General features: G+C 35.6%; 1 protein-coding gene across 1 annotated transcript; it reads left to right on the forward strand.

Moving 5' to 3' along the window:
* Window positions 1-442: 442 nt before the first annotated feature.
* LOC145094966 (putative acyl-activating enzyme 16, chloroplastic) lies at window positions 443-16,588 on the forward strand. The gene is made up of 18 exons (XM_079032921.1): window positions 443-843; window positions 1,000-1,188; window positions 1,284-1,398; window positions 1,496-1,583; window positions 1,764-1,981; window positions 2,476-2,594; window positions 5,247-5,396; window positions 5,505-5,572; window positions 5,838-5,943; window positions 6,060-6,218; window positions 6,456-6,509; window positions 6,603-6,683; window positions 6,785-6,922; window positions 14,181-14,340; window positions 14,853-14,932; window positions 15,375-15,526; window positions 15,720-15,777; window positions 16,382-16,588. Exons 1-18 carry the CDS (start codon window positions 598-600, stop codon window positions 16,472-16,474), a joined length of 2,274 nt encoding a protein of 757 aa, XP_078889047.1. The 5' UTR covers window positions 443-597; the 3' UTR covers window positions 16,475-16,588.
* Window positions 16,589-20,647: the final 4,059 nt, after the last annotated feature.

Raw genomic sequence — 20,647 nt, forward strand, 5'->3', positions numbered from 1 at the left:
TTTATAAAGATTTCAACTATATAGATGTTTCTGCACAACGTGCGGTTCGCCTAGTACAATATAATACAATAAAAAAAGAACTCTCGTCCGGTGGCAAAACACGGATATATCTCATATTTCTCATTAAATAATTAAATAGACATAATATATACACCTAAATTGAATGGGCTAACTATTAGGATATCAAAGATGGCTATACAGTCGTAATATGCGATGATACCTTTAATGATATTCTATTTTCCTACATTCTCATTAAATAGACATAATATATACACCAACATAGAATGGGCTACCTATTAGGATACAATAAAGTCTTAATATTGACAAAACTGAAAAAATAAGTATATCAAAGTCAATATATCGCTATCAATTAAAAAATAGAACTATTAAAAGAAAATAAAACATACGAAAAACGATATATATGTCGTTTACATTAAAATGAATGCCTATGATCTAAGCATATACACTGCCGGATGTGTTACGAATTATCCGGTGATTCGCTGTGTTCTCTCTCTCCGGTCTTCTCAATTTCGGAAAATTGAAAGCTTCACTTGCTAAAAACTCTGACCCACTTCACACACACACACAGCATACAAGATGATTGTTCATGGAGGTTTGTTGAATCCATTGTTTCAAGCTCCTTCAATGTCCGATTCGATGTCGATTGCAATTACTTCAACGAACTATATCGTTTCACCGCCTTACCATCGACGGCGACCTCCGTTTTGCTGTCAGTTCCAGTACCAGTACGTCAATGCCGGAAATGTATTTTATCATAGCAAAAAGAGCACAAGAGATCGTGTCAGTTTGTTGAATCGAATTCGAGCTTACTCCGAATCTAAGGTATCTGAATTAATTACTCCTTTTTTTATTTTGCTATATACGTGGTTTTTGTGAAATGTTTTTATGAACCAAAAGAGAATCGGAATCAATTCTTATGAATCAAATTTGTATATTGATGAAAAGATAACGACTTTTCCAACATAATCTTAAGTGTAGACAGAAGAAAAGCAAGTAAGAAAGTATTCACCTATCCTTGAGAGTCAGTTGCTATCAGAGAAGAATGTATCAACTGCAGAATTGAAGGCGATTCCTGATATTTGGCGATCTTCAGCAGAAAAATTTGGTGATCGGGTTGCATTGGTGGATCCACATCACGACCCACCTACAAATATGACATACAACCAGGTCTTCTTCCTTTTTACTATGTCTTTTAATTTTTTCGGAAGTAATGGAATCTTTGATAAAAACTCCAATTAGTTTAATTTGAACGTTATTTGCAGCTAGAGGAGAATATTTTGAATTTCTGTGAAGGTTTAAGAGTTATTGGAATCAAACCATGTGAAAAAGTTGCACTCTTTGCTGACAATTCATGCAGATGGCTTGTTGCTGATCAAGGTAGATACATTGAATTCATGAAACTACAAACAATACGTATGATTATGTTTAATTTTAATTTAAAATTATATAGTAAAAGTAACAAGCTTGGGTGTAGGTATTATGGCTACAGGAGCAATAAACGTTGTGAGGGGATCGAAGTCATCTGTGGAAGAGCTCTTACACATCTACACTCATTCTGAAAGGTTAGCAAAAGAACAAAAAAAAGAAATGGTGGTACGTAGCTTGCAAAAAGATCATGTTAATATGTAGATTTGTAGAATAACATTTAACATAGTTTCCATATGCCATGGAATGTAAATAAGTGGAGTGATTTCTAGGTTCATATTTCCTCATGTCAACAATATGCATTCTTTGGATAACAGTGTTGCACTTGTTGTGGATAATCCTGAATTATATCATGGGATTGCAACGGGATTTAATTCAAAGGCATCTGTTAGATTTGTGATCTTACTTTGGGGGGATAAATCATCATTAAATAGCCATAGCCATATCATGGAGGGAATTCCTGCTTATACCTACAAGGAGATTATAGATATTGGCCATGAGCATCGTATGCTTTTGGTTGATTTACATGATGCCCGTAAGTTAAATCTACCCCTTAAGAGTTGTTTCTAACTTTTTTTACCTATTAAGTCCTTAAAGTGACTGAATGGGTAATGATGTCTGGATAAAGTGTTGTATATTGTATACATAACGTCTGTTCCTTTCTAGTTTGAATATAATTTGTCTGAATGAGACTAAATGATCATTTGACACTTACATTTCAACAAACAAATTTCACAGTATTAAAAAAAGTTAAATTTTAGCGTGAGAGAAGTTGGGTGAAAAGTAAGGGTTGGCTTAACTTATTAAGTCATTCTATATAGATTAAGTAAAAAAGAAACAATTATATATAGTTGTCCAGGTTATGTGATTAACTCATTGATTTCATTAAGTAAAAAAGAAATAACCCCTTAATTCGTTTTTATCTAGAATGTAACGTTTCAGAGTCTCACCAATTCCAGCGGAATTGGAATTGAGATTCCATTCCATAGCATGTTTTGATGCCTCTTGACTGACTTAGTGAATCTTTAGGTGAAGAATATGTTTATGAACCCATCAAGTCTCATGATGTTGCTGCTGTTATTTACACAAGTGGGACCACTGGGAATCCAAAAGGAGTAATGCTTACGCATAGTAATCTTTTGCATCAGGTATAAATGTCTCTTTTTTTGTAACATCCGACTTTTAAACACAAGGTACACCAAAAAATTATCACTTATTTTTAATAAAACACATTGGTGTACACTTACGTTACAAATCCAGTACAAGTAGTTATCAACATGATCGGTTCAAATAAAATAAAATGCAATGATCCGAGCCGGGTCTCTCTCTCTCTCTCTCTCTCTCTCTCTCTCTCTCTCTCTCTCTCTCTCTCTCTCTCTCTCTCTCTCTCTCTCTCTCTCCTTACTTCTTAATAAAGTTACTTGCAAACACATATCAACAAAAATGATAAGCTACAAAGAGCTTAGTGAGTAATCCGTAAAAATGATACACATAATAATTATGACATAAAAACACACAACTATTGGTGTATAGTTTCTCGAAACTCGTTTACCCATTAAAGTTTACATTTACTCGTTATTCAACTCATTATACTCTTTTTCTACACTCATTCTCTTTCTCTACTCTCTCTCTATACTCATTCTCTTTCTTTTTATATATTCCTTTTATACTCATTACTTTTCTCATTTTCTCTTTCTTCTCTTCTAAACTTATTTTTATTTATTCTCTCTCTCTCTCTCTCTCTCTCTATATATATATATATATATATATATATATACACACACACACACACACACATATATATATACTCTATCTCTCTGTCTCGATACTTCTCTTCTCCATCACCCTCTCTCTCTGTCTCTGTCTCTATCTCTCTTATTATGTTTCTATAAATATCTCTCTCTATCATATCTCTCTCAATGTCTCTCACTATATATATATATATATCCCTCTCCCTCTCTCTCTCCATCTCTCTCAATATCTCTCTCACTCTCTCTGTCTCCTTCCTCTCTCTTTATCTCTCCTAATATCTCTCTCACTATCTCTCTCTCTCTCTCTCTATATATATATATATATATATATATATATATATATATATATATATATATATATCAACTATACTAACTCATCAACTCATATAACAATACTCTATTATTTATCTCAGTAATACTCGATTTTTAACTCCTATAGTACAATTATATGTCTTAATCATAGTCGTTTATTAACACATCATTTAACACTCTAATTTATATTTCGAATGTACTCGTTATGAATATTATACTTTGCTATGTATCTCAATCATACTCATCTATTTACTCAAATCGTAATAAAGTACGATAATTCTCAATTATTCTATTTAATGACTCATAGCATTAGGCGGCTATAATTCCCGGTTATCACAAATACTCAACTCATACGATACTAATAAATAACAATTAAGATATTATACTAGATAACAATTATCAAGAGAAAGATAAGGTTACTCACTTGGTTAGTTAGTGAAGACTAACTATTATTCTTGCCTCCATCTCTATGCTGTTTTCCAATTCTTCACTTGTCCAACCCTATTTGGAAAATATATCAAGTTCATTAGAACTTGTCTAATCTCCTTACTATATCAACCATAGTCACTAACCAGACTCAGTAACCATCTGTCTCCAAATTAGTCAAGTGTCAAATACAATCATCTAACGACTTAACATCACAAGCGGTTAACCCAATTGACAAATCTCGGTAAATTAGGGTATTTAACGCATAATTACCAGATTAACATTTAACAAATCATTGGGTTCGTAATAGCACCATATCACGAAATCATATACATACACGGGTCTAACAACCCTTTACGAAATGTTACATAAATATAATTATGTAATAATGGGATAAAATATACCTCAACTAATCCCTTAACTCAACCCTCGTATACCCCATACTCTAGTATAACTCTCCGGTTATAAGCCTCCGGGAACACCTCTTGAGCCGCTCCCCCGACTGTGTGTGCCAAAATCTTTAAAACGACACAAAATGCTCATATTTATATGTTGGACGCGTCGCGCCGTGGCAGGAGATGCATCATGTCGCAATGATGGGGAGACTTTAATTTTGGCCACATGTTTACTGTTTCACCACATGTTGCTCTCTAACTGACACATTTCCTCGTGACTCACTCCCTTTTTGCTCGTGGTCAGGGCTACACCGCGTTGCGAAGAGTCATAATTGACCGTTTGACTTTGACTTTCGTTGACTTTCTCGAAATATCAACGTACTTTCATCTCAATTTCGAAAGACCATAACTTCCTCATACAAACTCTAATTTTGAAAAATTATATCCATGGAATCGTCTTAGAGTGAACTATCACTTTCTATCATAAATCTCTGGCTAAACTTTACTCGTTTTCTGATACCATGTAACATGTATAAGAACTTACGTATCGCATCACCGAGTATCATTATTTCATTAACTAAGTTCACCTTTAATCATATTTATACGAAATACATACTGCAACACATAATACGAGGCTTTTGGTTCATTACATGTCTCATAATAGTACATGTCATAAAAACAGGTGTCTTCAAAACCGAGTTCAAGACTCAATACTTTTTATACCATCACAATCATAAAATGATCCTTAGGTCCTATTTATAGTGTTCTTCTAACAAAACCCTACTTACCAAAATTAAAAACATACAAAAAAAAGGATAACTATTAAGGAAATACTAATCATAAATAATAATAAAAGATAACTCCTAATTTGAAATAAAAATATATCTTGATAATTTATCACTTTCATACTTTTTAGGTTCATAATTTGTGGGACATTATCCCTGCGCGGCCCGGGGATAGATTTGTAAGCATGCTTCCACCTTGGCATGCATACGAACGTGCTCTTGAGTATTTTATATTTTCTTTGGGAATTGAGCTAGTATACACAAACGTCAAATACTTAAAGGTATTCTTTTTTATCCCATTTGGAATTTCTTAAATGCAGAAAATGGATATTATATAATATTACCATTCTATTTTGTGATTTAATTTTTTTTAGTTATTTTCGTTGTAGGATGATTTGCGACACTATCAGCCACAGTTTATAATATCTGTCCCTCTAGTATTCGAAACTTTATACAAGTACCTCTTCTCTATTTACAATCAACAATGTACTTTCATTAATTTGTTTATTATAGCATCCTACTTTTATTTTTCTTCTATAATTAGTAAAGAATTGAAAGTATGATGCTATCATTGGGAAGATTTTCTAAAAAAATATGCGTAATATTAAAAAATGAAAGTATGATGCAAGAATATATATATATATATATATATATATATATATATATATATATATATGAAAGTACATTGTTATTTCTTTCATTTAGCCCTTCCTATTATACAGTGGGATCCAAAAACAAATATCCACCTCTTCTGCAATCCGTAAGGTGATTGCATTAGCACTGATAAAGATCAGTTTGGCATATATGGAGTTCAAAAACATATATCAGGTTCAAACCTTCAGTATCCTATTGACTTTTGACTAGTTTTCTTTGTGCATGAGGGAATTTACCTTTAGTTAATTTTATAATCTAATGTTGTAATTAGTCTTCAAATTGTGTTATAGGGAGAATGTTTGTCAAGAAGTCAGAAAGAACCTTCTTACATTGCTGCAACATTGGATTGGATATATGCACGAATTATTGCTACCATTTTGCTTCCGTTACATTTATTGGCAAAGAAGCTTGTTTATAGCAAAATTCACTCGACTATTGGGATTTCAAAGGTTTAATATACTATCCTTTTTATGTCATTATGATGTTTGTTGTCTGTTGTACCTGTAATTTTTTTCTTCCACCCAAAAATATGGGACAAGAACTCGCAATCGATCTCTTATCTGTGGAAAAGACGTGAATGCCCTTGTTATCCTGATAATTTCTATGAAAGATGTCTAGGATTGTAAAAGCTGATTGAAGAAGATTTAAACAAACTTCTAATTCTGGTATATGTTGGCATTCGACAGGCTGGCATATGTGGAGGTGGAAGCTTACCATTACATGTTGACAAATTCTTTGAGGTTTATAGATTCATTATTTTTTTTTTCTAATACATTAATTACCAGATTAAAACATAGATAAAAAGAAATGTCATGATTGTAATTTTTTTACAGGCAATTGGAACAAAAGTCCAAGTTGGATATGGATTAACAGAGTCATCTCCTGTCATAGCTGCTCGACAACCATATTTAAATGTAATTATATACAAATCCAGATGTGAAAATTCATATATAGATATTATATTATTTACAAATATATATAAAGAATAAGAAAATGATAAATGTGAGACTTGAAGGTTCTTAGATCGGTTGGGCGTCCAATTCGAGATACAGAAATAAAAATTGTAGATGATGAAACCGGTCAAGACCTTCCTCATGGTTCAAAGGGAATAGTCAAAGCCAGGGGCCCACAAATCATGCAGGGCTATTACAAGGTACCTCAAAATATATTGGATTCATGATACTTAGGGATGTTTCTTTTTTACTTAATGGGTTAAGCACTTACTATACATATTTGCTTCTTTTTTACTTAAATTAGTCTTAATGGGTAAGGGCACAATGGTCATTTAAGGGTTGTTTGATAGTTGTTGACTGAGCTCTGACTGAATCTGCCTCTAACTGAAACTATGTTTGATTACGCATGTGGTTGAGTGTGCTAAATATTGAAATATAACCATTTTACCCTTTTGTTCTGATTTGTGCGGAATAAAATGTTTAAGGTGATAAAATATCTGAATAAATTTGCTAAACAATTATATAAAAAAAATACAAATTCCAAATTAAACATGAATCATTTCAAGCCAAATTCCTCATCAAATTTAAGAAAATCATATTGAATCATACTTGCATTACATAACTCCAAGTTCTCAATCCAATTGTATGCAACTTCATAACTTTATTCCACACATAAATAAATAAATAAAACATTGCCCTAATTCTAGTCTAAACTTTAGTATAAAGTGCATATATAACTCGTGCAAAGTAATATTTTTGATCTCAAAAGTCCACAGAAGAACTAGAAACATTAATTCAACCAAAAAAAATGTGAATGGAACTATATACTTAAAATATGTGATCTATATTACATAACAAGAACAATCCAACACATGTATAAATGTCACAGTCACAAAATACCTAGAACCGACCTATTAACATCGTCTTCTTGCAAAATACCCAGCAAAACCAAAGCATAAAATATATAAGATTGTTAAGCGAACATATACAAAACCAAATGTAAATAACAATCGTATGTAAATAAGAGTATTATGACATAAGAATTACCCTATTACAGTGTAAAATAGATAAATTAACATGAAACCAAATCAATTGATTTCTTGTAGGATAATGTGTACCTTTAGATAACTTTAACATGAACCTGAATCCATTGCATCAACTTGGTAAAGACAACAATAGAAATAGATAACTTTAACGTATAAATTTCTTGTATAGAGATTTCTAATAGAACACGTCACAGGTAACATAAACACGAGTGTTGTTATTAAGCTAATAAAAACAAAGGAAACAATACTTAATAATTCTCTCCCTATCAAGTGGCTTAAGGCCCTATTTTATAATCAAACAAACCTAAATCTAATAAAAGGCTTAAACAAGGGAACTCCTAAATAGATAATAACTCTAATAGCTTAATCTTTAATCTTTATTCTGATCCTTATTTCTTGTGTAGACCCGACCCCACTTGCACACTTTCTGATTTATATCAATACCCCTGCCCCGAAAACTCACCTTGTCCTCAAGGTGTAACTCATGAAACCTCTGCTACATTAATCGTTTAAACCCTCTGGTAAATGGTAATGTAATTACACCCTCCTAGTCTCCTAACGTTTTTTTAGTTGAGACACATGAAAGACTAGGTGTAGAATTTGGTGGCAATTTAAGCAAGCCACATGTCCAATCCGACTGAGTACTTCAAAGGGCCCAAAGAAATGTGGGGAAAGCTTCTCATTTCGGTTAGCAGCCACTGTAGTTTGCCTGTAAGCCTTAAGATTTAAGAAAACTACATCTCGACAGCAAACTCCACATGCATGAGCTTCCCATCCGCATAAGTCTTCATGAGTTGTTGTGTCCTAGTCAAATGTGTCTTTAATTCTTGTAACACCCTGTCACGAAAACACGAATATACATCCACAGAAAAAGTAACAACCATTCCACGCTCATCGCTAATTAGGTTCGGAGGATCTTGCCAGTACAAAACCTTTAAAGGTGTCATCTTAATGGATGAATGATAGAACGTATTATACTAGTAATCCGCCCACAAAATCCATTTGACCCACTCATATGGTCGCAAGGAAGAAAAACAACACAAATAAGTTTCCAAGTTACAATTGAATACTTCAGTTTGTCCATCCGTTTACGGGTGATAAGTTGTGCTACGTTTGAATGTAGTGGCCATATGTTGGAACAATTCCTTCCAGTAATGGATGAGAAAGACTTTGTCTCTATCCAAAATGATAGTCTTGGGAACCCCATGTACCCAAATAATTTTCTTAATAAAAACCCCTAGCAACCGACGACGCGGTAAACGGATGTTTAAGAGGTACGAAATGGGTTGACTTGCTAAGACCATCAACCACCATTAAAATGACGCTATACCCGACAAAAGAACTAGGTACAACTATTCGACAGAAGAACGCTCGGTTAACCCAACTAGAAGAACTAGGTATAAGTATTCACCCTTTATATCTCACACATCCATTCACAACTACATAACTTTCCAGCCACTCTTTGGCACTTTCCACACGATTTCCCAATTTCCAACTCTTTAATAACAGGATTTTGGCTTAACTGCTTCAATATCTCCTCATGGCCGTGTAACATCCTAAATTTCAAAACCAAAAACTTCATTTTTAATTTAAAGATTCATAAAACAGATTACTGAAAAGGCCATCAATGTTATCTCATATCATGAAAATCATAAGTCAACCATCTCAAAAGCATATCATAGGAAAATAATGTCAAAGTACAAATCCCAAGAATCTCCAGTGCGGAAAATTGTGTGTGCGATGCGCTGTTATCGTGCTGGCTCCTTTCCCTTCGAAGAAGAAGGACCTGAAACAAAAACTGAAAACTGTAAGCACAAAGTTTAGTGAGTTCACCCATCATACCACATACCATACAATAATCATACTGTCTAACATATCCGGGTACTGGACTACCCCTTAGGTCTCTTTCAACCGGTAACTGCCTAGCATATCAGGGTGCTGACCTACCCCTTCGGTCCTTTCGACCGGTACCTCGCCTAGCATATCAGGGTGTTGGCCTACCCCTTCGGTCTCTTCGACCGGTACCTCACCTAGCATATCATGGTGTTGGCCTACCCCTTCGGTCCTTACGACCGGTACTGGGACTATTTCACCCATACTTCTACCATATAACATCCTAGCTCATAAACACATACGTCATAAGTACATAAAACATACTAGCTTATCCGGGTGCTGGCATACCCCTTCGACCCTATCAACCGATACTGGGGTCTATCATACCTCTTCTACCGCTATCACATAATATTATAGCATACTAGCACATAAAGCATAACAGATAGTGAAATACCAGATAATTATTACAAAGACAATCATCTATACTATAACTCTTACTAGTGGGCCGCCATTGGTGCCTTCGACCCACTTCTACTGGTAACTCACCTCAAATGTCATGTGGTAGTTGAACTGTCCTCGAATCTGGGATCAACTCCTCTCAAACTCCTACACATGAAAATCTCCTTTAATTACCCTTACATACTCATAACCCCTTTAAGGGTCAACTCTGGTCAATGGTCAAAGGCAAAGTCAAAATCCTGGTTAAAGTCAACATCCAGGTCAAAGTCAACATCTTGGTTGACTCAACTCGCCGAGTTGGTCTATTAACTCGTCGAGTTCCATGATCCATAAAAACCTGGAAATCTCGATCCAACTCGTTGACTTCTTTCATGAACTCATCGAGTTCCTCTTCGTAACAGAGTCCGGACATTTCACTCACAACTCGCCGAGTTCCTCCTTAAACTCGTCGAGTTCTTCAATCCTCCAAAACCCAGAAACCATGTCCAACTCGCTGAGTTATCTCCTAGACTCGATGAGTTTGCACAGTAACATAAAAGGTTGGGGGACCACGACCCAACTCGCTGAGTTGTATGAACAACTTGTCGAGTCCCCCGTAGTCTAAACTCATTCAGGTCCCCTTTGATAGTTGCTGATCGAGAAAGTGCCGACTGGGAAAGGTCTGTCTGAGTAACAAATTCTGACTGTGTAAGAAATCATTATGTTTGATTGGACATCTGACTGAATGTGCTGATTGATGCAAAATGACCATTTTACCCTGATACTCTAGTGATGGATAATAATAATAATAATAATAATAATAATAATAATAATAATAATAATAATAATAATAATAATAATAATTGATTATAAAAGTTCAGGGTCTAACTAGTAATTTCCAGAAATTAGTTATGCAAGACAATTTAAAGTTGTGGTAGATTCGGCCAAGATGGGTATCTTCAAGGACCAAAACTTCCTAATTCCAATTTTGAGTTGTCTTCTTCCCCTAAACAGATGGAGTCTCTGTTCGTGTTTCTTTTTTTTATGCCTGTGTTCTAGTTTCGTTTTCCCTTTCCAAGGATTAAATTGATGGTTGAGGAAGGAGGATGAGGGTGGTGCAGGGGCAATGGTGGAATGAATTTCAATCAGATTCAATCAACAATTCTTTTGGGTATGAGAGAGTCAGACATTATTGACCCGATCAGATGCAAAGTTAAGGCGTATCAAAAACATGGAGCTGACCGAGTCAGACATTTTGTCTGGACCTGACCCAGTCAGATCCAAATCAAACAGGGCCTTAATCGTTTCCAGTCGGGTTCAATGCTTCCAAACCATATATCTAGTCCCCTTGGACTAAGTTACCACGTAAAGTTGATAACTTTACGTCCATGCATGGTGTCATGAAGGTAGAAACACCAAAACTAAGCTATATAAGGGATCTAAGGCATGGGGAAGGGCCAAGGCTTGATAAAGCTGTCAACTTTAAGCCTCATAAGCTCATGAGTGCCTAGATCTGAAGTCAAAACCTCATGATACACTCAAATCCCGAAAATGACTTAAATATGGACCAAAAGTAACAAAATACAACCCTAAATGAAGATCTAAGCAAAGAAAAGTCAAGGTATCAACTTTATACCTCAAATGAGTCAGAAATGCAGCTCAACTTTCGGATCTACTGACTTCCTCTTGAATCCTCAAGCTTCTCCTTCCTTCTCAAGCTTCAAAATCACTAAGAGCACACAAAAATGGCTCAAGAACACTCAAAGGTGGATTAGGGTTTCGTAGCTGGGGTTTGGAGTGATGGAGGCTACAAATGAGGCCACCCTTTGGAGGTTAAGATGCTTAAATAGGGTGCAAAACCCTGAAAATTGGGGTTTCATTCTGGCATCCCTACCCGTCGAGTTGAGGCTCTCAACTCGTCGAGTAGACTTCAAGTCCCACGTCTAAAAATCCATTCCTACTCGACGAGTTTGGGGCCTCTAAATCGTCGAGTCCCTTTGCAAAAATGACTTATTTGATTTAAATCACATACCAGGATCTAGCCGTTACAGGCCGCTTGGCGTGGATATTACTAATTCACTAATTTCGACCTCCTCCCTTCTCCGTGAGAGTTTGTCTGCCACTTCGTTTTCTTTATCGGGTCGGTAAAAGATGTCAAAATTATAACCCGCTAACTTAGCGATCCACCTATGATATTCGCCTACAACTATGCATCGTTCCAGTAGAAATTTTAAACTTTTTTGGTCGGTTACGATAACAAATTTTCTTCCTATCAAATAACGTCACTACTTTTGGATTGCCATGAGCTCACGTTCATAGACTGATTTTAATTGGCCTTTTTTTTTTCCTATCACCTGGTTGAGATACGCGATGGGCTTTCCGTCTTGCATCAAAATCACCCCCACCCCATGTCCGGACGCGTCTGGCTCCATGGTAAATTGTTTGAAAAATCTAACAATACGAGAACAGGAACTTGAGTCATGGCCTCCTTCAAACTTTAGGTTTGTGTAGCCACCTTACTCCTATGGAATTTATCTTTTTGTAGTGAGTTGGTTAAAGATTTAGCCATTTTACCATAACCCTTAACAAACTTTCGATAATAGCCCGTGAGTCCTAAAAATCCACGAAGATCACGAATGAATTTTGGCATAGGCCAATCAATTATGACCGAAATTTTAGTTGGATCTTCCATCACGCCACCTTCCGTTACTACGTGTCCTAAGAAGTCCACCCGCTCTTGACTGAAAACACACCTCTTTTTATTGCAATATAGTTTCTCCTTCCTTAGTTTTCGGAACACGGTGGTAAGGTGCTCGCGATGCTCTTGGAGATTTTTGTCATACACTAAAAATATCATCAAAGAAAACAAACACAGATTTTCGAAGATAAGGTCGAAAACCCTTGTTTATAAGAGACTGGAATGTTGATGGCACATTTGTCGATCCGAAGGGCATGACCAAGAATTCATAGTGCCCTTCATGGGTCCTAAATGTTGTTTTAGAGATATCTTCCTGTTTCATTCAAATTTGATGATAACTTGATTTCAAATCCAACTTGCTAAATATCGTGGCCCCTGTAACTCATCAAGGAGCTCATCGATCATGGGAATTGGAAACTTATCCAAAATCGTTGGTTTATTTAGTGCCCAATAGTCCACACAAAAACGCTAGCGTGTGGTATTCCTCACATAATCGATTAGAGAGATGTTTTAGATCTTTACAAGTCGGCTTCCCCTTTTAGTGTAATCTTACACCATACTTCAATGAAGGTCATTATGAGCTCTTTCCGGTTTACATAGGTATCTCCCACAGTGCGTAACCACTTTATCCCTAGAATTAAATCGGTGCTTCCTAGTTCCAATGGGTAAAATTCGGATACCAATTGATAGCATGGAAATGTCAAGACTACCCCCTTGCACATACCCAAGCTTTTTTCGAATCTGCCATTTCCCATCATCACCCTGGTCTCTCTATTACCTTTAATATTGAGTCCCAGTGGGCCCACAAGTTGCACAGACACAAAATTATGGGTTGCTCCACTATCGATAAAAGGACTACCACTTCTTCCCACCAATTTCTCCTTTTAACTTCATCGTGTGAGGAGTCGTTAAACCTGCCACTGAACGTATTGTGATGAGAACGTCGGTGGAGGTGGTGCTGTGTCGGACAAGGTGAGTAATCTGGTGGCGGCGGTAGTGGGGGCAGTGCAGCACTATAGTGGCGGCAGGGGCGGTGGTGATTGGACGATAGGTGCGACTTGGTTGTGGTTGCAGGTTTGCCGACTGCTGTTGGCTAATGTTAAGGAGCATCGCCATCAGTTGAGCATGTCGCACCTCAGAATTCTAATAGCTTAATCTTTAATCTTTAATTCTATTCTGATCCTTATTTCTTTATTTCTTGTGTAGACTCGACCCCACTTGCACACTTTTCGATTTATATCAGTTTCCATCTAATCTCTAAGCTTTTGACTTGTTAGTAATAGTAGATTTGAATGCAATCTGATTTATCAAGATAAATGATTCAGCCACTTTACCCATACGATGACTTAATGGGGAAAAAACAAAAACAATCACCTATATTTTTTAAGAAAAAGATTATTAAATTTACTCATGGTGATTATTTTATCTGCAAATTTGAAATAGAATCCGGAAGCTACAAAGCAAGCTATAGATGAGGATGGATGGTTAAACACGGGGGATATCGGTTGGATTTGCCCTTCCCATTCATTAGGCCGAAGTCGTAATTCTGGTGGCATTATAGTTCTTGAAGGTCGTGCCAAGGACACTATTGTCCTTTCAACAGGTAAAAATAGGGTTACTTGAGGCTTTATCAATGATCTATTTGATATTTTCTATATTGGCTAAATAGAGTTATCTATAGACATACATGTATTTGTGTATTATAACATCCTACTTTCCTTTCCTTTCCACTTTTACTTTATGGTATTGCACTTTCAGTTTTGTTCTTATTAGGACATTATACTTTCCAAAATTTACCCAATTTAGTATAGTACTTTCAAATGTTTTTCTATTGCAACTTTATACTTTTCAAAATCTATCCAATCATTTATTTGGGTGAACTTTTTCTTATTAGGACATTATACTTCCATTTCCTACTTTCATTTCTTTCTATTACAATATTGTACGTTTATTTTTTTTATTAAGACAATGTACTAATATCTACCCAATTATAGCTTTGTACTTTCGATTTTTCTTCTTATACATTGTACTTTGCAAAATCTACCCTTTATTTATTTATTTTTCTATTTCTTCTTTTTCAAGGTTATTTGAATGTTGTTTTCTAATGGTTGCTAGGGGAGAATGTTGAACCAGAACAAATAGAAGAAGCCGCAATAAGAAGCAATTTAATTCAACAAATAGTTGTCATTGGTCAGGTAACACTTCAAATTTAAAACCTTCATTTCCCTTTCTTTTCAGATCCTTTTATTTTCCTTTAATAAAATAGTAAATTACATTTTTTGTCCCCGAGTATAGCTGATTTTTGCAAGGTCGGTCCCAAAATGTTTTCACTTGCAATTTTGGTCCTTATTTGAGGTTCTTGTAACTTTTTAGGTCCCTGATCCAAGTAAAATGACTACTTTTGGTTCCCAAGTATAACTGGTTTTTGCTATTTTTGTCCCAAAATATAGTCATTTTACTTGGAACAAGGACAAAAAACGTTACAAAAATAAGGACAAAAGTTGCAAGAGAAAACTTTTTGGGACTTAAATTGATAAAAGCATCTATATTCAGGGACCAAAAATGTAATATATATTGTTCTTAATAAAATAAGGCGAAATACTTATTTTTATTTTTCATGTTACAAATGACAACTAGGATCAACGTCGTCTTGGAGCTATAATTGTTCCAAATAAAGAAGAAATTCTTTTGGCATCAAAAAATGTGTCCATGTCAGCAGCTTCTTCTGGTAATACTCAACTTACCAAAGACCAAATGGCTGGCATGTTATCTCAAGACCTTCGAAAATGGTAACCAACCAATTTTAATTTATCTCATGATATTTTAACAAATTTAAATAAAGACCTGTCAAAAGTCAAGGGAAGTCTACTTTGTAATCACATATTTTGTTTCAGTCATTCAGTAAAAAGTCTATCAATTATTGTAATTCTACCCGAGACTGTCTATATCAAATAGTTTAACTAGATTCATCTTGTCATACAGGACATGTGATTGCTCATTTCAGGTGGGACCCATTCTTGTCATTGAAGAACCTTTTACGGTAATTCTGCATGCATTTTATCTTTCTTTTTTTAAAAAGATGATTTTCTTCGGAAGGAAAGAACATAATATGAAGCTTTTCCCATTAAGTCGCAATTGTGGATATAAAAGAATTAGGGATTCATTCCCTCCCAACCCACTGAACCCACTGTTATATTAATTTTTGTCTCTCATTTTTCTTCATCTTTCCCAACCCACAGCACACGAAAATCCTATCTTTCTCAACCCACTCAATTAAAAAAAAAATACAAAACAACTAAGGTGCAAGTTTTAAAACACATGGCACAAGAGAAATTGAGAGAGACAAAGTAGAGAGAGAGGGGATGAAGTAGGTTGGTGAAACCAGTTAAGCAATCCGCTGAAGAAGGAGTGGTACCGACGGTAACTCTATTGCTAATTAAGATTTTACCTTGATTGTTTTGTATTTTTTTTAATTGAATGGGTTGAAAAAGATAGGGTTTTCGTGTGTTGTGGGTTGGGAAAGATGAAGAAAAATAAAAAATAAAAAAAAAAAAACTGATGTGGCAGTGGGTTCAGTGGGAATGACTCCCTCCTCCCTTATAGACACAAAATCATTTTTTTATGATAACCCTTTGGAATTTCAGATTGATAGTGGTTTGATGACTGCAACCATGAAGATCCGAAGGAAAAAAGTTGTGGAACTATATAAAGATGAGATAGATGATTTATACAAGTAATCTTGTATGTTTAACATAACTAGAAAAAAATTCCATAATGTGTATGTATTTTCTCCATGGCTAATAATCTATATTTTGGTAATATATAAGTGAAGGCATCTCATTTTCCATCAATTTTGCAAAAAGAACCATACATTGTTTATTTTATTTTTTGTAAAATTGCCTAGCGAGGGGTCCCACAAGAAGTGTGTAATTTATCTACATAAATTTGTAGTTGGACCATTCAATATTCATAAGGCAAAACAAAATTGATGGTTATGTTACACTAAATGTTGGTTATTAGGTGACAAGGCACCACTCATTTTGGTTATATTAGTTATCTTTAATAGTTTAAACTTGCTTAACTAGCTTTAAATGCAATCAATAAGAAATAGGTTTGTCATGGATATGCATTCTTTAAGAGAAGTTTAGAATAAACTTCATAGGTTGTCGAAAATGACCACCATTCTTAATTACATTTAATAATTTGATCATCCTTTTAAGAAATTACCAAAATATTATTAAGTTTACAATTTGAAACCCCATTATTCTCTCCTCCTTTGGTGTTTCGAAACTATGTCCACTTTCATCCTTACTTAATAAGATTTTCATAAGTTAATTATTCATCAAGGAACCAATCCAAAACGTCAAAATTTAAAGCGATCAATAGCAAAAGGAAGGGTTCTAGACTTTTACAATGGACGTACATTCACCAAATTATAACAAATATAAAAAAAACGAATATACTATTGTTCGTGATATTTTGTCCACTTTCCATAGAGATCCATATTGATATATAAAAAATACTTTTTTTTTTCAAAAAAGTCACTTCATTTTCTTTGTTTGTTGAAAAGTTAATGTCTATTTTTTGTAGAAAAAAATTAATAAATATATCAAAATTCATATTTTTTTGTACTCTTTAAACATAGATTCATATTGATATTAAAAAAATAAAAAAATCAAAATCACTATGATGTTTTTTTTTTAAATCGGTGTTGATATTTATTGGGTTATTGACATAGAAGCACAATGATGTTTTCCGTTTGGTTTTAAAAGGTCCTTCAATTAATTTTCGTACATCTGACCCCACTAAAGCGACAAATTACCTACCAAATTAAGGTTTTCTCCATTTTTTTCCCAGTTACCCGGTTGGTCAACGGAAGTCAAATGTGACGTGGTTTGTGATATCCAGCTGGTGTCCAGTCAGCCTACTATATTACCTTCGTAAGGATTCAATAGAACAACATCCACTATTTTCTTACCCTCCAACGAACACCAACCCTTTTGACCATGTCTTCCTCCTCCGAATCGTATAACACCCTCGCCATTTACTGGATTGAAGTGAATCCTCCCTGCTTGTGCCGCGATCAGCCTGCGTCAAAGCTCAGAGAAGCTTGGAAGCCTAACAACCCAGGTCGTCGCTTCTACAATTGCGCAAAATCAATGGTAAGCCTTCGTTACAATCGATAAGTTCTAAACCTAAAGTTTTGATTTCTGTACTGTAAACCCCTTATTTTGATCAACAAAAAAACCCATTTATGATGAGAAAACCCTAAATTTTGAACAGTAAAACCCTTAATCTATTACGTGGCCTTTTTTTTGTAGATATCCAACGATAGTTGCAACTTCTTCCAGTGGCTTGACCCAACATTACCAAAACACTACAAGGATACATTATAGAACATGAAACTTAGGATCGACGACCTTTTGGTTAGGAATGGTCAAGTTGTTGAGCTGCAGAAGAAGGTGGAGAAGCACAAGCTGCTTAGGAAAGATGATAAGGAACTTGCTGAAGCTAGGATCCAAGAACTAGTCATTGAGATAGAAATGTTGAAGAAGATGTTAAAAAAAGGTTGTTTTGATTGCTCTGGTCTACTTGTTGTTTTTGGTCATGTACTTTAAGTTGTAGTTGTTGGTGTAAGATGTTGGGTCATGGTGTATAGGTGCTTTTTGGAACAGGGTGGATATGGGGATGTTCTTTTGGGTGATTATATATTTGGAAGATGGTCTTTTGGGTGATTATATAGCTGGAATCAAGTTAAAGCTCTTGTAAGTGGTGCAGGTTGTATAATGTTGTCTGATGGTGTAATGGTGGTATATGAAATGATGATCCTTTTGACAATTTAGTATAGGCAATTTACTTTAGCCCCATTACGTATAGTCAAGTAACACCTTTTGTATAGACTAATTTTATAATAGAAAGCATGGATTCTATTCTATTTTAACTGCTCTTTATGGTTTCCTTGATAGTATATTGCATGAATTGTTATAGTGAATGAATTTTTATATAATATCATGCATGAGTTGTTATATGGTCCACAAACAAATTCCAATAAATAGCATGGTCCACATAACAATTCCAGGAGGGACAATAAACAAGGGACCATCTAATGCATAAAAAAGACACAAAGGACATTGGATCCCACAAGATAATATATTAATAACTAAAGTGAGTGTCATACATTACATAACAATTTCGACATAGAATATTTAAAAGCAAACATCCTAACATGTTTTTAATACATAATAAAACATCACATGCAGTTCCCATGCAAAAACTACATTAAGTTGACAGGTTTTTCTGAAGTGCTACCCTCTTCATCCTTTCCTATAACTTGGGTGCCAATTTTTTCTTGATGATCCTTTCACTCTTTTTCCTCCTCTTAAGCTGGGGAATTACAACATCACCCCTCTACCTTGTCACTTGTGTAGTCCCACTTTCCTTAGTACCTTGTGTATCCCCACATTCCATTCATGTCCTACTTCCACTTGCCTCTTTTACAATCCTTTTCTTCACATTTTCACCCTATTAAATGAAACATAATTAATAACAAATAAAAAATTAATAAATAAGAGTTTGTATATACCTTTGTTGTCTTAGTCCTCTAAACCCTACTACCATGTGTATCCCCACCATCCATTCCTGTCCTACTACCATTTGCCACTTCTGCAGTCCTTTTCTTCACATTTTCACCCTTTTAAATGAAACATAATTAATAACAAATAAAAAACTAATAAATAAGAAATTGTATTTACCTTTGGTGCCTTAGTCCTGTTAACCCTAGTTGGTAACTTGTTTGGTCTTGACCTATCAACATGTGGACATGTCTTCTTATTATGTCCTTCCACTTTGCACAAACTACATGATATCTTCTTACCCTTCTTAGAAACTCTATGTTTTCCACCCTTTTCACTCACATCTCTAACTCTTTTAGTTTTTGGCCTACGAGGCATCCTTCTATTCTTTGGGGGTAGATGTGGAATGTAATTAGTTTCAGGCCACATTGTAACAGCCCGGAATTTCAAATATCGATATAACTATGATTTGGGGGTGTTTTAAGAAGGGACTCGGCGAGTTGGAGCCTAGACTCGCCGAGTAGGATCGCAGACTTGGTCGCGGGATCGCGACTGGACTCGACGAGTCCAGATATGGACTCGGCGAGTCGACGCTGTTCAGCGGAAACCCTAGCCGTTTGGTTTTGGAACGTATATAAGGCACTTATAGGCCGTCATTGTCCGTCTTTAGTCGACTGAGAAGAACCCTAAGCGGCTGTGGGCATCTAGAGCAAGATTGAAGGCCATTGGTGATTTGAAGAGATTGTGGTGCAAGGAGGAGGGGAGTCTTGGCTAAAGGAACTGCAAGGGATTCGAGTTCTGAGGTTTGGGGACACAGAGAGTGCGTTATTCAGGTAATATTTCAGATCATTTCTGTTATATTGATGTGCGTATGGATCTAGGGTTTATGGAACTCATTTGGTGATTAGATGGATTATTGCTTTGTTACCCAAACGAATATAACCCTGTATTAGGACCTTTAGAGGTCCAGAAGGTCCCATGCTTGTGTATTTCGGAACCATGCGTATCTCAGGAAGCAGTTTGATCGACTGCATGGCATGGACTCGCCGAGTCTGATGAACAGACTCGGCGAGTAGCTTGGAGATTTACGGGGACTCGTCGAGTTGTTCTTCAGACTCGGCGAGTTGAGTCGGGGTGGCCCCGCGATTCTTCCAGGAGGAACTCGTCGAGTAAAAAGGGGATACTCGACGTGTAGAAAGGGTGTCTTAAGGAATCGGTGAGTTAAGGGCGAGTGGACTCAGAGTCGTTAAACTCGGCGAGTCTTGGGGTGACTCAGCGAGTTAGATCGCGGGTTGAGTAAAGTTCTGAGTATGGGGACTCGGCGAGTCATAGGGTTGA

The sequence above is a fragment of the Lactuca serriola genome, chromosome 1, assembly GCF_051521515.1.
Source record: "Lactuca serriola cultivar US96UC23 chromosome 1, Lser_US96UC23_V15, whole genome shotgun sequence".
Classification (NCBI taxonomy): Eukaryota; Viridiplantae; Streptophyta; class Magnoliopsida; order Asterales; family Asteraceae; genus Lactuca; species Lactuca serriola.

What these genes read in the sequence shown, in the direction of transcription:
- LOC145094966 (XM_079032921.1), top strand. Translation starts at nt 598, where the DNA reads ATGATTGTTCATGGAGGTTTGTTGAATCCATTGTTTCAAGCTCCTTCA. An exon ending in GGTTGATTTACATGATGCCC is followed by an intron (nt 1,982 to 2,475) that starts GTAAGTTAAATC and finishes GTGAATCTTTAG; the next exon opens with GTGAAGAATATGTTTATGAA. An exon ending in CTCGACAACCATATTTAAAT is followed by an intron (nt 6,684 to 6,784) that starts GTAATTATATAC and finishes TGAGACTTGAAG; the next exon opens with GTTCTTAGATCGGTTGGGCG.